At 54.1% G+C, this 13,821-nt stretch overlaps 1 protein-coding gene across 1 annotated transcript in view; it reads right to left on the bottom strand.

The window, feature by feature from the left end:
• Positions 1-13,821, bottom strand: part of LAMC3 (laminin subunit gamma 3) — a gene marked incomplete at its 5' end in the record, with an annotated part of 62,533 nt that continues 48,712 nt past the window's right edge. Inside the window, 8 exons of the mRNA XM_081238068.1 lie at positions 1-1,337; positions 4,246-4,345; positions 4,441-4,587; positions 5,308-5,507; positions 7,617-7,719; positions 9,849-9,998; positions 11,006-11,153; positions 12,312-12,446. Of these exons, the coding sequence (XP_081094194.1) occupies positions 1,087-1,337; positions 4,246-4,345; positions 4,441-4,587; positions 5,308-5,507; positions 7,617-7,719; positions 9,849-9,998; positions 11,006-11,153; positions 12,312-12,446 (1,234 nt within the window). The 3' untranslated portion in view covers positions 1-1,086. The remainder of the gene's footprint in view (positions 1,338-4,245; positions 4,346-4,440; positions 4,588-5,307; positions 5,508-7,616; positions 7,720-9,848; positions 9,999-11,005; positions 11,154-12,311; positions 12,447-13,821) is intronic.

Here is a 13,821-nt window from a genome sequence, read left to right on the forward strand (position 1 = left end):
CGGTCTGCTGGAAGAGGGCCCGGGAAAGGGGAGGAGTGCCAGGAGGAGATGCCGGGAACCCTGGGCAGGGCCTAGCCACAGTGGGAGACCCTTGCGTGACAGGCTAGAAAGGCAGCCAGGCCTCCACGCCCAGCAGGGCCTCCCATGTGGCAGATGGGGCCACAGAGCTGCAGGGCCAGTTTGGGAAGTGTCAATCGGTCAAAGGCCAGCCAGGGTTGGCAGGGTCACAAAGGGAAGATCCAAGCGACCTGTCTGAGCCCCCTGGCCCAGGCCCCCTCAGGTCACAAGGCCATGGCCCAAAAGGGGCACCGGGCCTAGGGCAGGTGATTCCTTCAGTGAGTTTGACCCAGTCCCAGGATCTTGAGAAGGAAGTATTCCACAAAGCCAAAGAAACCCCTGCATGGGCAGGCCACGGCCCGGCCGGGCTAGCAGGCTGCACCACAGCCCCAGGAGCCCTGGGACTCAGGTTCCTTTGCTGAGAACCCCCCAGAATCTTGTGTCTTTTGACCTGCCTGGTCCCTCAGCTATGCAGAGTTGCTGGGTGTTCATGGCGGGTGACACATTGGTCAGGGGGCTGCAGGACAGAGGGCAGGGCTGGGACTGGGGGCTCTGGTTCTTGCTGAACCCGCCCTGGATCTCTGTGGATGCCCCCCCGACCCTGCCCGGTCCCAGCCTCCCAGGTACCAACCCTGCCTGAGTATGTCAGTGCCACAGGGCATTTAACATAACATAACATAACATAACATAACATAACATAACATAACATAAACACCCCCAGCATCCGGAGGGGGCGCACCACACATGGATGGACTTGCACACGTGTGCACTGCACACACGGGCACATGTCCGCATGTACCTGTGCGTGTGTATGTGCGTAAGGGGTGGGAGTGCACGCTGATGGGGGTGTGCACACCGTAGCCGCCTGGGTGAGCTCTGAATGCACACTCACTCCTGCCGGTGTGGAGGGGGTGTGGGCACAGACTCGGGGGGGTACGCGGCAGCAGGGTCTGGGCAGTGTGCCTGCATGGCGCACCTGTGGCGGGCGTGCATGCCCCGGGCCGGGGGCACCGTGGGTCCGGGCAGCCCTCACTGCCAGCTGGCACAGCTCTCGGGCAGGCTCTGCAAAATGGCCTCCAGATTCTGCTTGTCAGCACGGATCTCAGCAAGGTTGCTTTCGAAGCTCTGGATCTGCAGCTGCTGCTGTTCAGACTCCTGCTCCAAGAGCCTCAGTTTCCCTTGCAGCACCCCTGGTGGGCCCAGTTGCAGCCTCAGGCGCTCCAGTGCCCGCTGGGTCTCATTCAGGGCCCGGGCGGGGGCTCCGAGGGTGTCCAGTGACCCTGTGGAGGGGCACAGACAGCCTCAGGGTGGGCTGGATCCCCTGCAGGCCCCAGAAGCCTGTTCAGGCCCCACCCCCAGAAGCCCTCCCCAGCCCAAACCCTCCAGGTTTCCGAGTGCCCACGATCTACCAGGAAGGCAAGGGACCGAGAGGGCAGCGTGGTGAGGCAGGTGAGGGCCTGGCCTGGGCGCCCCACCGGGCTTACGTGCAGACCCTGGAACCATCCCCCTGGGTGGCACTGGGCAACTGTTAATTTTTTTTGTTGGTATTACTATTCCTGTTAAACAATGAAGGCCTCGGGTGAGTCCTGAGCCCCAGTTTCCTCATCTGTACAGCAGCGTGTGTGGGGGAGGCCCCGTAACGCCTGCTGCTCCCACACACTGTTTCAGTTCGCTGAGAGCCCACACTTACCGATGGCACTTGTGGGCCAGGATGCGGGGACATCAGGGTGAAAAGAAAAGTTTCTGGCATCAGAATGAGGGTGGGTGAGGCAGACGGGGCAGGAGGGGCTGTAGGCCTGGGAAGCAGGCAGCAGGGGTCTAGTCCTGGCCCAGCACACATCAGGACTTCCCGGAGGAGCCTCTCCAAGTGCAAAACGAGGGGGTGGGGCCGGGTGCCCGCATATGAACTTGGTGATGGTGGCATGGAATCCACGGGCTGTCTCCCCGACCTGGCCTTTGTCACCTTGTCATTAAGGTGGCATTCAATGGAAAGACAGCTGAGCCAGGTGGAAGAGTGCTGGAGTCACAGAAACAAATCCTCAATGCCTTTGAATCCCACAGGACCCCCCCTGGGCCCCAGGGCTCCCCATGGCCCTGAGTTTCCGGGGCAATGAAGGCTGGTTTGGAGGACAGGCGGCTGCAAGAGCTGAGCCCGGGGCAGGGAGAAGCAGAGAGAAGCTGAGCCCTGCTGCCGGGCAGGCCCTGCTCCCAGCCAAGACTCGGGGAGGTCCCACCATCCATGGGAAAGTCCAAACAGCCTGGCCTTTGAAGAGGTTACAGCCTCCACTCTAACTGCCCAGCTGGGTCTCCTGGGGCGGGGACAGGGTCTAGGTGTGCGTGGTCACTCCTGCACCCCCGAGTCAAGCATAGTGCCGATGTGAGAGAATAAATGACAAAAACAACGGCCGGAGTGGTTTACCCACATAGAGCGTTTGTTTCATGCTGGGCATCGTGTCCAGTGGGCTGAGTTCTTGCGGGTATAGACCTGTGGCTACGAGCGGGCACTCTGAATCGGTCAGACCTGAGCGTGATCCACAGCCTCCCCACTGACTGGCTGTGGGACCCTGGGCACATCATTTAAATTCTCTGTGCCGGGCTTCCCTGGTGACGCAGTGGTAGAGAGTCCGCCTGCCGATGCAGGGGATATCGGTTCGTGCCCCGGTCCGGGAAGATCCCACATGCCGCGGAGCGGCTGGGCTCGTAAGCCATGGCCGCTGAGCCTGTGCGTCCGGAGCCTGTGCTCCGCAACGGGAGAGGCCACAACAGTGGTACCGCAAAAAAAGAAAAAAAAAAAAAATTCTCTGTGCCTTAGTTTCCTCATCTGCAAAATAGCAAGAGCATAAGGATCCTTGCCTTGAAAGCTAAAATGGGATACGATCACGTGTGTGAATAGCTTAGCGGAGGCCTGGCATCCAGCCAAAATGCAGAACCCGGTGATTCTTCCTTGTCTTATCGATCACGGTAACCAAAATGCATGCTGTTACGTGGATGAGCCTTGAGGACGCTACACTAAGCGAAATAAGCCAGTCACAAAAGGACACACACTATATGGTTCCACTTAGGTGAGGTACCTACAATACCAACTTCACAGAGACGGAAAGCAGAGCGGGGGTTGCCGGGGGCTGGGGGAGGGGGGAATGGGGAGTCTGTGTATAATGGGGACGGGTTTCATGTTGGGCTGATGAAAAAGTTCTGGAGATGGATGGTGGCGATGGCTGCACAATAAGGTGAACGCTATGCCTAATGCCATTGAACTGTACGCTGAAAGATAGTTAAAATGGCAAATTTTATGTTTTGTGTATTTTACCCCAACTTTTTTTCTTTTTTGGCGGTACGCGGGCCTCTCACTGCCGTGGCCTCTCCCGTTGCGGGGCACAGGCTCCGGACGCGCAGGCTCAGCGGCCACGGCTCACGGGCCCAGCCGCCCCGCGGCATGTGGGATCTTCCCGGACCGGGGCACGAACCCGTGTCCCCTGCATCGGCAGGCGGACTCTCAACCACTGCGCCACCAGGGAAGCCCTACCCCCACTTTTAAAACTGCTTGTTGTTCACTTCAGCCTAACTGCTCTGACACTGTCCCCTCGCCCCTGCTCTGAGGGCTCCACGTCTTGGGGGCTGCCCCTTTCACGATTTACTATCTCATCACACACTGCACAGTGTAGAAAGCACTCTCTAAACTACCCCATTGTTACTCCCATTTCCCAGGTGGGGGAACTGAGGCTCAGAGAGGTGGAGTGATTTTCCCAAGGTCTCACAGCCAAGGAAGGGAAAGTGCCAGACTTGACTGCCAGTCTCTCTGATTCCAGACCAGCACCTGATCCTCGATGCCAGACTTGCTTCTGTGACGTTCTCTCTCCTTCTCTGAAACCCTCCACCACGGAGGGCGGACCTAGTCACCTGGTACCTACAGGTGTTCTGTGGGTGCTGAGTGTTCTGTGTCTCTCCTCTCCTCCTGACTAGCAGCCCCTGGAGGACCAAGTGAGCATGCTTCTGGACACCATCCCTGCCTCGCCCCGGGGGGCCTGGCGCGGTTACCAATGCTTGTCATTGACCACAAGTCTCGGGATGGGGGGAGCCACGGACAGGAGGGCTAGGAGGCCAGCTTCCCCAGGACGGGGCCTCCCAGGAAGATCCCGGAGATGCACCAGGGACCCAGGGGGCCAGGGCCCGGCCTTGGGGTCTCCTTACCCAGCCTGGCAAGCAGCTCCGACAAGGCTTTGATGTCCTTCTCCAGAGAGATGCGTGATTCCCGGATCTCCTGCTCCATCTCGCTCAGCCCGGCACCCACCTTTTTGGGGAGGGGGTGAGAAGAAAAGCTTGAGCGGCTCCTGGCTGGCTCCCGGGACCACAGGAGAAGGAGCGCTGGGGTCTCAGCACACGTACCCGATCAGCTGCTTCTAGCTGCTGTCTGCGTGCTTCTGAGGCCAGCACCTGCTGGGAGGCCTGTTGGAGCATCGACTGCGTCTGGCTGGAGAGCCGGCCAGCCCTGCGGTGCTCTTGCTTCCCCTCCGTCAGCAAGGCCTTGGCGAGCTACGGGGTGGGCGGCAGCAGCAGGGAGGGGAGTGTGAGCGGAGAAACTCCTTTTAGAGGTAAAGGGTGACCGCCCCGCCAAGCGGTCATAGATTCACGCACCAGATCGTTCATTCATTCATTCAACAGCTGTGTACCAGATGCCGGCAAAGTGCAGATTGCTGGACACTACACATCTCCCCCGAGAGGAGAAATTCCAGTAATTTACAGATGGGGAAACAGAGGTGCAGAGAGGAGAAGCTGGCCAAAATCAAAATGGCAGGACCAGAAACCAAGCCTGGGGACCCCTTCAACCCAGCACTGTCTCTAGGGAGCTGTAGAGGCAGTTTACTTGGGCCCTGAGTGACGGAGCTGGGAAGATGCATATCGATTCAAATTTGGCCCTAATTAAACAAGAAAAGTCTAGAAGTTTACGGAGGAGAGCCAAACAGGCCGAGGTGTGAGCCCTGGTTATGGTAAGTTACTGAACTGGGCTGGGCGTCAGGGTCCTCACCTGCCCCATGGGGACAGCAGTGGCATCTATTTCATGCGGAATTCATGCGGAATGTCACCCGCGTGAAGCTCCGGAGCTCAGAGCCTGGGACCCCTTAGCAAGTGCAGAGTATTCAGCATTGCATACAGAAGGGGCATTTACCCTACAGAAGGGCACCTCTCCTATGACAGTCCTCCCACAGGCCCAGAAGGCAGGGATGCCCCTGGAGTCACATCTGTGGCCCTGACCTTGGCACTGTCCTTGGCCAACAGCTCAGCTTCCCTGCCCTTCTTCTTGGCACTGGAGGAGATAGAGGCCGCATTTCCCAGCATCCTCTCCACCTGCTTGGTCTTCTTTTTGGACTCTGCAAGGAGCCTGTCCTGGACGATGGCTGCCTTCCTCCTCAGTGCGGCCTGGTCCTTGGGCCGAGGAAACCTTGGCTTCATTCCTGTAAACCCGGCCGAGGCTGTGTCAGGAGGGCTGGGCTCATGCCTGGAGAGCCCATCGGGTGGTCACTGTCAGATGTCTGACCAACCCCAGACCCTTGGACAACGTGAGCAGAGGTATGAGATGCATGAGATCTGTGGGTAAACTTCTCAGGCTCACCCAGGGAAAACAAATGAGTGAGACATACTGCCTTGTGAGTGTAAAGATTCATGTTATATTATGATACTTACTAAAGTCACAGAATTACGTGGTGGTCAATGCCTGGGCCAGTGGTAGAGATGGGAGCTATAGCACAGTACACAGCAAGATCCATTAAGTTCTTTGTTTTTACATACCATGCATTTCTCAATAGGCTTTGAGGCAGCTTATCGTGATGAACAGACCAAAAACTGGACCATTAAAATGATAAACCAAAGGCCATATGTAACTGGGGGGATGATGAAGAGTGAGAAGTGCCAGAAAATTAGGATAATGACAGTGTAGGTACCAAATGCACTATTTACCTTTTAGCCTCCTAGCAGCCAAGACAAAAAGAGGAATTCTACAATTCACATAGGTTTTTATTATCTAATAAGTAGTTTCCTTCTATATAGAAAGAGAGACTTTTTCATTTCCTTTCAGATAAAATTCTAAGGGAAATTTATCCTAAGGAGTACTGATTATAGTAGACAAAGTCAAAATTTAAAAAGAATCAAGGGGACTTCCCTGGTGATCCTGTGGTTAAGAATCCACCTTCCAGTGTAGGGGACGTGGGTTCGATCCCTGGGTGGGGAACTAAGATCCCACATGCCGTGGGGCAACTAAGCCCATGCATCGCAACGAAAGATCCCGTGTGCTGCAACCAAGACCCGATGCAGCCAATCAATCAACCAATAAATAAATAAATAAATATTTTTTAAAAAAAGAATCAAGCCTTCTAATATCCAGGGACATAATACTACATAATCATTCTACGAAGATAATCCAAAAGTTAGATCTACTTTGCTTCCTGTACGCAAAATTGGCATTTCTTAAAGTGCACTCTGGGGGGACTTCCCTGGTGGCACAGTGGTTAAGAATCCGCCTGCCAGTGCAGGAGACACAGGTTCGAGCCCTGGTCCAGGAAGATCCCACATGCCGCAGAGCAACTAAGCCCGTGCGCCACAACTACTGAACCTGCGCTCTAGAGCCCGTGAGCCACAACTACTGAGCCCGCATGCCACAGCTACTGAAGCCCTCGCGCCTAGAGCCCGTGCTCTGAAACAAGAGAAGCCACTGCAGTGAGAAGCCGCACACTGCAACAAAGAGCAGCCCCCACTCGCCACGACTAGAGAAAGCCCGCGCGCAGCAACAAAGACCCAACATAGCCAAAAAGTGCACACTGGGGAGCCCTAATTCTACAGGGTGTTGATAAACGCTAGGGGAAATTAAGTTTACATAAAGTGAACCTGGTTTCTTTATTGAAGGACTTCTCAGAGCCTTTAATATTCTCAGGTGTGCACTGCAAGATCTCAGGGGGATCTATAGCACGTGACATTTCCTAAACTTATTTGAACACAAATCCTCTCCTGGCAGAGCAACTACAGGCTAGGGGCTGTTCCACATTTCATTCAGTAAAATTTCCTTTCTTGGTCTACCCAACTGTAAAATGGGGGCACTTGGCCTCATTTTCCTACAGCTCAAAAGAGACCTGGACTGGCATCAACCCATCAACCCACATTCTAAAGAGAAACACTGCATCCCTTCCCATAGCCCCACTGGACATTGGACCAGGGCAGCCATATTTGTACCAGGTAACCAGACCCCCAGCCAGAGTAGCCTAGATCAGGGATGGACAGCTGATGGCATCAGATTCTCTTCCCATCTGGTCCTGAGGGGCTCTGCGTGTGGTCTGATGATGGATGGCCACGTAGGCAAGAACCTGGTGAGTGGTGTGTGAGATGGGGAGGGACAAGCAGCCACAGGACAGGGAGGTCCTTAGAGGCAGAGGGAATGGTCTCCTTGACTTAAGCCCACATGACTGGACTTCTGTCCCCTGCAGCCAAGCCTGCCCTGGCTGAGGCATGAGTCCTGGTATCTGTCATGGGCATCTGTGCATCCATGAGCCTGGGGCTAAGCAGGGCACACATACCTTCTAGGTCAGCCAGCAGAGTCCTGGCTCCTGTGACAGTCACCATGGCAGCCTGGACAGATGAGGAAGCCCGGGTCAGGGCAGATCTGGCTTCCCGGTGCAGCTGGAGAGAGAAGAGAGAGGCTGGTCAGGTGGTGCTGGAGGTGTGCTGGACAGAGAGGGGTCAGGTGGGCACGAAACCCACATGTACAAGGTCCCAAAACACCACCAAAACTCTGACACTGAATTATGCTGTTTACCAGGAACTGATTTGTTTTATTATACCAATATTAAACTTTGAATATCTCTCCCAAGAAGTTACCTGTCTCACAAAAGCTCAGAGGAAAAGTGGAACCTAAGAACTAAAAGAAAGATGGACAACTGGAAATTTCTTGTCAGAATGCTGCTGCATCTCAGCCAGAGGATGTGAAGTAGTGAATCTGTTTGTTATACAACTTTTACTCATAGAAAATTAGTTTCTTCCCCATTGCCACTAAAAAAGGCTGGATACTTAAAGAATTTGGGTTGATGGATGAATAGATACACAAAATGCTGTGTATCCACATCATGGAATATTATTCAGCCATGAAAGGGAATGAAGTGCTGATATATAGTACGATGTGGATGAGCCTGGAAAATATTATGGTAAGTGAAAGCAGCCAGACACAAAAGGTCACATATGGCACAATTCCATTTATATGAAATGTCTGAAATAGGTAAATCCATAGAGACAGAAAGCAGATGGGCAGTCGCCAGGGGCTGGGGGGAGGGAGGAATGAAGAGCGCCTGCTTAATGGATATAAGCAGTCACCCTTTGTGGTGATGAATGTTTTGGAACTAGACAGAAGTGGTACTTGCACAACATTGGGAATGTGCTAAATGCCACTGTGTTGTACACTTTCAAATGGGTAATTTTATGTGATGTGAATTTCAAGCCATCAATCAATCATGCGGGGTTTAAAAAAATTTTTGGTAAAGTCTTTATTGAATCTGTTACAATACTGCTTCTGTATTATGCTTTGGTTCTTTTGGCTGCGAGGCATGTGGGATCTTACCTCCTCAATCAGGGATGGAACCTGCATGCCCTGCATTGGAAGGAGAAGTCTTAACTACTGGACTGCCAGGGAAGTCGCAATCATGTGGGTTTGAAGAGCCACCAGATGCTGCCCTGGGAGCCCTTGTGTCTTAAGTCTTACTCCAAATGCCTAGCAGGATGGGAGAGGAAGGTGGGAGGCGCTGTGTTGGGGCACTGCGCACTGGGGTCTGGTCCTGACTCTGCTGTGGCCTCATCTGTGCCCCAGACCAGGGTGATGGACTAAATCAATGGGTACCACCTCAAGGGGCCCTGACACAGCACAGCTCTCCCAGTATGTGACAGGCACCAGGCCCAGCTGTTCGGATGCAGGCAACAGCTTTCTGCCTTGTTTCTTGTCTTTAAAAGGAAAATAAAGATGGATACCCGGGACTTCCCTGGTGGTCCAGCGGTTAAGACTCTGCACTTCCACTGTACGGGGCACGGGTTTGATCCTTGATCGGGGAACTAAGATCTTCAGCGCCCCGCCCCCAAAAAAGATGGCTACGGGATAAGCCACTGCTGGGATTTGAATAAGGTCTGTAGATTAGCTCAGTGTATGATATCATGTTGATTTCCTTATTTTGATCCTTGTAAGGTGGCTGGGTAAAACATTAACAGAAGGAGAATCTGTGTGAGGGTATATGGGACTTCTTTGTGCTTTCTTCGCAACCTTTTTCTAAGTCTAGATGAAAGATGAAAAGTTAAAAAAAAAACACTTGAAGGGGTGCTTATATTTTAATAGGTTGGAAACCACTGGCTGGGGCTCCATTCACCCCGTAATTCTTAAATTCCCTGATTATTTAGTCTTGCAGTGGGGTTTAGCACTAGAGCAACGTATGTGCTCCCTAAAATATCTGGCAAGTGAACTAATGAATGCAAGAATAAGTGAATGAGACCCATCCCAGCTGTAATTAACACTGAGTAAGGGTGGTGGGCGTGGCTCTGTCTGTCTGTCCATCCTGCCTCCTCTCACACCTTTACTCCTTCTCGGGAAATCAGGACCTCCTGCCTTGGCACGAGCTAACTGAGGTTCTCTGGAATTTGGGGGAAGGCACTGGTGGGGGGGAAGAACTACTTCTGGTCTTTGCCCTGCCCTCCCCCTGCAACCCCTGAGCCCAGATCATGCCTGGGGCAGCCCCAACCTTCTCCAGGTGCTGCCTCAAAGGACAAGAACCCACCTGCGTAAGGGGCTCTGTCTTGTGCAGCACGGCCTGGGCGGTGGCCTGGAGGGTCCGGGCAGCCTCGGTGACCACGCGTTCTCTCGATGCGACCGTCTTCTCCAGGGCCTGCACCTTCAGGTCCAGGGTCCTGGCCTGGGATTTCTGAGGCTGCCGGGAGATGGAGGGCTCAGACAAGGCCTGATGGGGAGGTCCGAGGGGCAGGTCCTCTACTGGGTGGGAGAAGCCCAGGGGCAGGGACCGTGGGGGGCAGGGGTGCACGTGGACCCTAAGAAGCAGAGGGGCCAGGGCGAGAGAAGCCAGACTGGGGAAGCTGTCACTTGAGGTTTGATTCCAGCCCCAGCAATTTCTAGAAGCACAGACTCAGGCAGCCCAGCTAACCTCCCTGACCTGCGTTTCCTTCCCCAGGCTCACAATTCCTCAGCTGAAACCTTGGGGCCGGACGTACTTCTGAATTCAGAATTTCCTGTGGGGACTGCTTATTACCTAACGCCCTCAGCAGTATCTGGGGCAGCGCTCAGGGCCAAACATGTCACTACCTACATTTTCCTTCTTCACACACAGTGGGAGGATCAAATACCCTGAGGAAACAGCCTGGGAGCAGTCAGTCCTGGGCAGGCTGGGCCCCAGATGCATTTCTGTAAGTTTAGTCTCTTTTTTTAAAGTTTAGCTCCCAAGTTTTGGAATTTCAGGATTACTGAGAAGACTTGATGAGCTGATTTATCCAGAGGTGAGGAGTGTAGGGTGACAGCCACATAGAGGATGAGGGCATTGCTCACGAATCCCCTCCAGCCCCTCATGGATGCAGCCCTGAATTAACCAAATGGGTGAGCTCTAGCCGACAGACGGACAAAGTAACCGAGGCACAGGGATGGGAAGTCCTTTGCCAAGGTCACAGAGCTAGAGTGGCGGAGCTGGGATTTGGTCCCAAGTCCGTCTGGTGTCATTGCCAATGCCACTATGATGAAGAAGAGGCCTCGGCCTTGATATCATCATTATAATCAACAACAAAGATTGGCTGAGATCTTTTAATCCACTGCCTGAGAGTTAGAAATAAGCCACGTCCTCTGCCTCTGCCTGGGCCACACTGGTTTCCCAGCTGCCATATTCTCCCTCACAACCACCGCATGCAGAGCTCCAAGGACAGCTGAGCTGACCGGTGCTGCAGTGGCAACTGGTGAGGCCAGGCGCTGGGCTGCATCTGCGCTGACTTGCTGCATGGCGGCCAGCACCCTCTCAGCTTCAGGCAGCACCTCCGCCACGGCCGTGCCCAGCGCCCTCTGGGCCGCGTGTACCTCCTGGTACCTGGGAGGAGACAGAGACAGGATGGCCCAGGAGCAGGATGCAGGCCATCCCTCCCCGTTGCTGTCCCGGCCCCCCCAGTGGAGCTCCCGGTTGAAGGGGCTCTGGCAACTTCCCGGGCAGAACCGCCGTCTGCGGAGTTGGTACCCAGCAGCTGGCCTCGGAAACTGGCTGCTGCTCGGCAGCTGTCTAATGAATGGGAAAGGCAGCCGAGGGACTGCATTCTTGTTTCTTCATTCACTTAATTCAATCACGCTTTTCTGAAGGAGCTCCCGCTTGGTTTCCACTTGAGAATCGCATGTTTTGCAAATGTTTGGCTCCTCTGGATGAATCATGAAGAGGAAAATGCCTGTTGTTGTTGGGGGGATAGCGGCCCAGGCCCTGATGCCCTTGAGTGACCTTGGGCATGTTGCTCTCCAGGTAAATGGAGACCTCTGGGCTGCATGACTGTTCTGGGGCCCTTTTTCCCTGAAATGCTGTAATCCATCAACTAGGACAGCTTTCCTGTCCAGCTGTCCACACCCTGCCCCACCCAGCTCCCCCTACCATGGGTACTGCTGGACCACCCCCCACGCCCCCCACCCCCCCAGCCAGGGTGCCTCCCATCCCTCATCCCTTTACAGAGAGCCAGCTGCCCCTGCCCCTGGGAGTGGGTCATGTGATCCACCCAGCCATACCGATTGGCTCAGGACTGGCCACCTGACCCAAGCTGGGCCAATCAGATTCTCTCATCTAGGAAATCTACTTGGGCTCAGTGAGACGTTGGTGGGTCTCCGTTGACCCTCTGAATGAGCTGGATACAAGGGGGCCACCCACAGCAGAGAAGCAGAGGCCAAGAAGAAAGCTGGTGCTTGAGAGGAGCTCCCGAGGGGTCTGGGGAGGGGCAGGGGAGCTTCAGGGGGCCGAGGATGAGCTGATCTGGGCCCTCCTTGTTTAGGTTCTCATTCCTTCTCTCCGGAGGCTAAGCTGCACCCCGGCATGAGTGGGTTCCTCTAACGCACCACCAAGCAGGCCTAAGACCCTAGGCATCGCACCCCGCCCTAAAGAACATCAGGACTCAAGGGAAGGAAGCCGGTTCTGGAACCATCGGCCTCTGACCAGGCCCTGCCAGCTTCAGGAAGCCAACCCAAGCTCCTACCCACACCTGGGAGGTCTCCTCACCTGTCCTCTAGCTCCTGCTGGGCCTCCAGGGCTGTTCTCCCCTCCACCAGACTCCAGAGAAGCGCATAACTGCTGTTGGAGGTGAGCAGGGCCTTCCGAGCAGTGGCCTCAGTCCTGGTGGTGGTGTCCCTGTGACTGTATGACAATACCCGCCCATCACCAGGGGCTGACAGAGGGGGCCCTGGCCCAACCCCCACCCCCCGCCACCGCACGGGCCTCTTGCCATCCCAAAGGGAGTACAGCCACGGGTGCCAGGCCCCTGTCCTCCCTCTGCCTGACGCACAGTGAAGACTGATGGGAAGGGGACCCGTGCCCCTGTTCCTGTTATATAGGGTTTACGCCTGTTGTCCTGGCATAATAAATAATAGGGCCTTTGATCACACATAAAATCTCAGCTTGGACAATAAATTATATGGTTACCCTAATAAAGAGAGCATAGAAAAGACAGCCTGGGTTTGAATCTGGCTCTATCACTTCTAACCCCATGTCCTTAAGCAAGTCACTTTACTTCTCTGAGTCTCTTTTCTCATCTGTAAAATGGGTCTACAGTCCCTAAAGTACAGCTAAAGGGACAAATTGCTTCAGAGCTTGTGTCTTTAGGATCTTAAGCTGCTTCTTAAAAGCAGTGGATGAAACAACCCAAATGTCCATCAACGGATGACTGGATAAACAAAATGTGGCATATTTGTACAATGGAATATTATTTGGTTGTAAAAAAGAATGAAGTACTGATATATGGTACAATATGCATGAACCTTGAAAATATTATGCAGTATGAAAGAAGCCAGATACAAAAGACCATGTGTGGGCTTCCCTGGTGGTGCAGTGGTTGAGAGTCCGCCTGCCGATGCAGGGGACGCGGGTTCGTGCCCCGGTCCGGGAAGATCCCACATACCGCAGAGCAGCTGGGCCTGTGACCCATGGCCGCTGAGCCTGCGCGTCTGGAGCCTGTGCTCCGCAACGGGAGAGGCCACAACAGTGAGAGGCCCGTGTACCACAAAAAAAAAAAAAAAAAAAAAAAAAGACCATGTGTATGATTCCATTTATATGAAATGTCCAGATTGGCAAATCTATAGAGACGGAAAGTAGATTAGTGGTTACCAGGGGCTGAGGAGGGTAAGGAGGAATGGGGAGCGATGCCTAATGGGTACTTGTTTCTGGGGTAAGGAAAATGTTCTAAAACTGATTGCGGAGATGGTTGCACAATTCTGTGCATATTCTGTGCAATTCTGTGAGTATACTGAAAACCACTGAATTGTACTTTAACTGGTTGACTTGCATGGCATGTGAATTATATCTCAGTAAAGCTGTTATAAAAAATGAAGGCTCTCAGATGCCTTCAGTCGACCAATGTCGGCAGAGCCCCCCACCCCGACCCCTGCATCTCATGCCATCCTTGCACACCTCTCCTTCCCATGGCGATGACACTTCAGCTCTGTACTCAAGTGATTCCAACTCCCGGGGTGGGGATACCTATGGGGCTGGCCCTGACCCTGGAAGCCCCCAGCAG

Source organism: Mesoplodon bidens, assembly GCF_964165515.1.
Source record: "Mesoplodon bidens genome assembly, chromosome: 6".
Taxonomy (NCBI): domain Eukaryota; kingdom Metazoa; phylum Chordata; class Mammalia; order Artiodactyla; family Ziphiidae; genus Mesoplodon; species Mesoplodon bidens.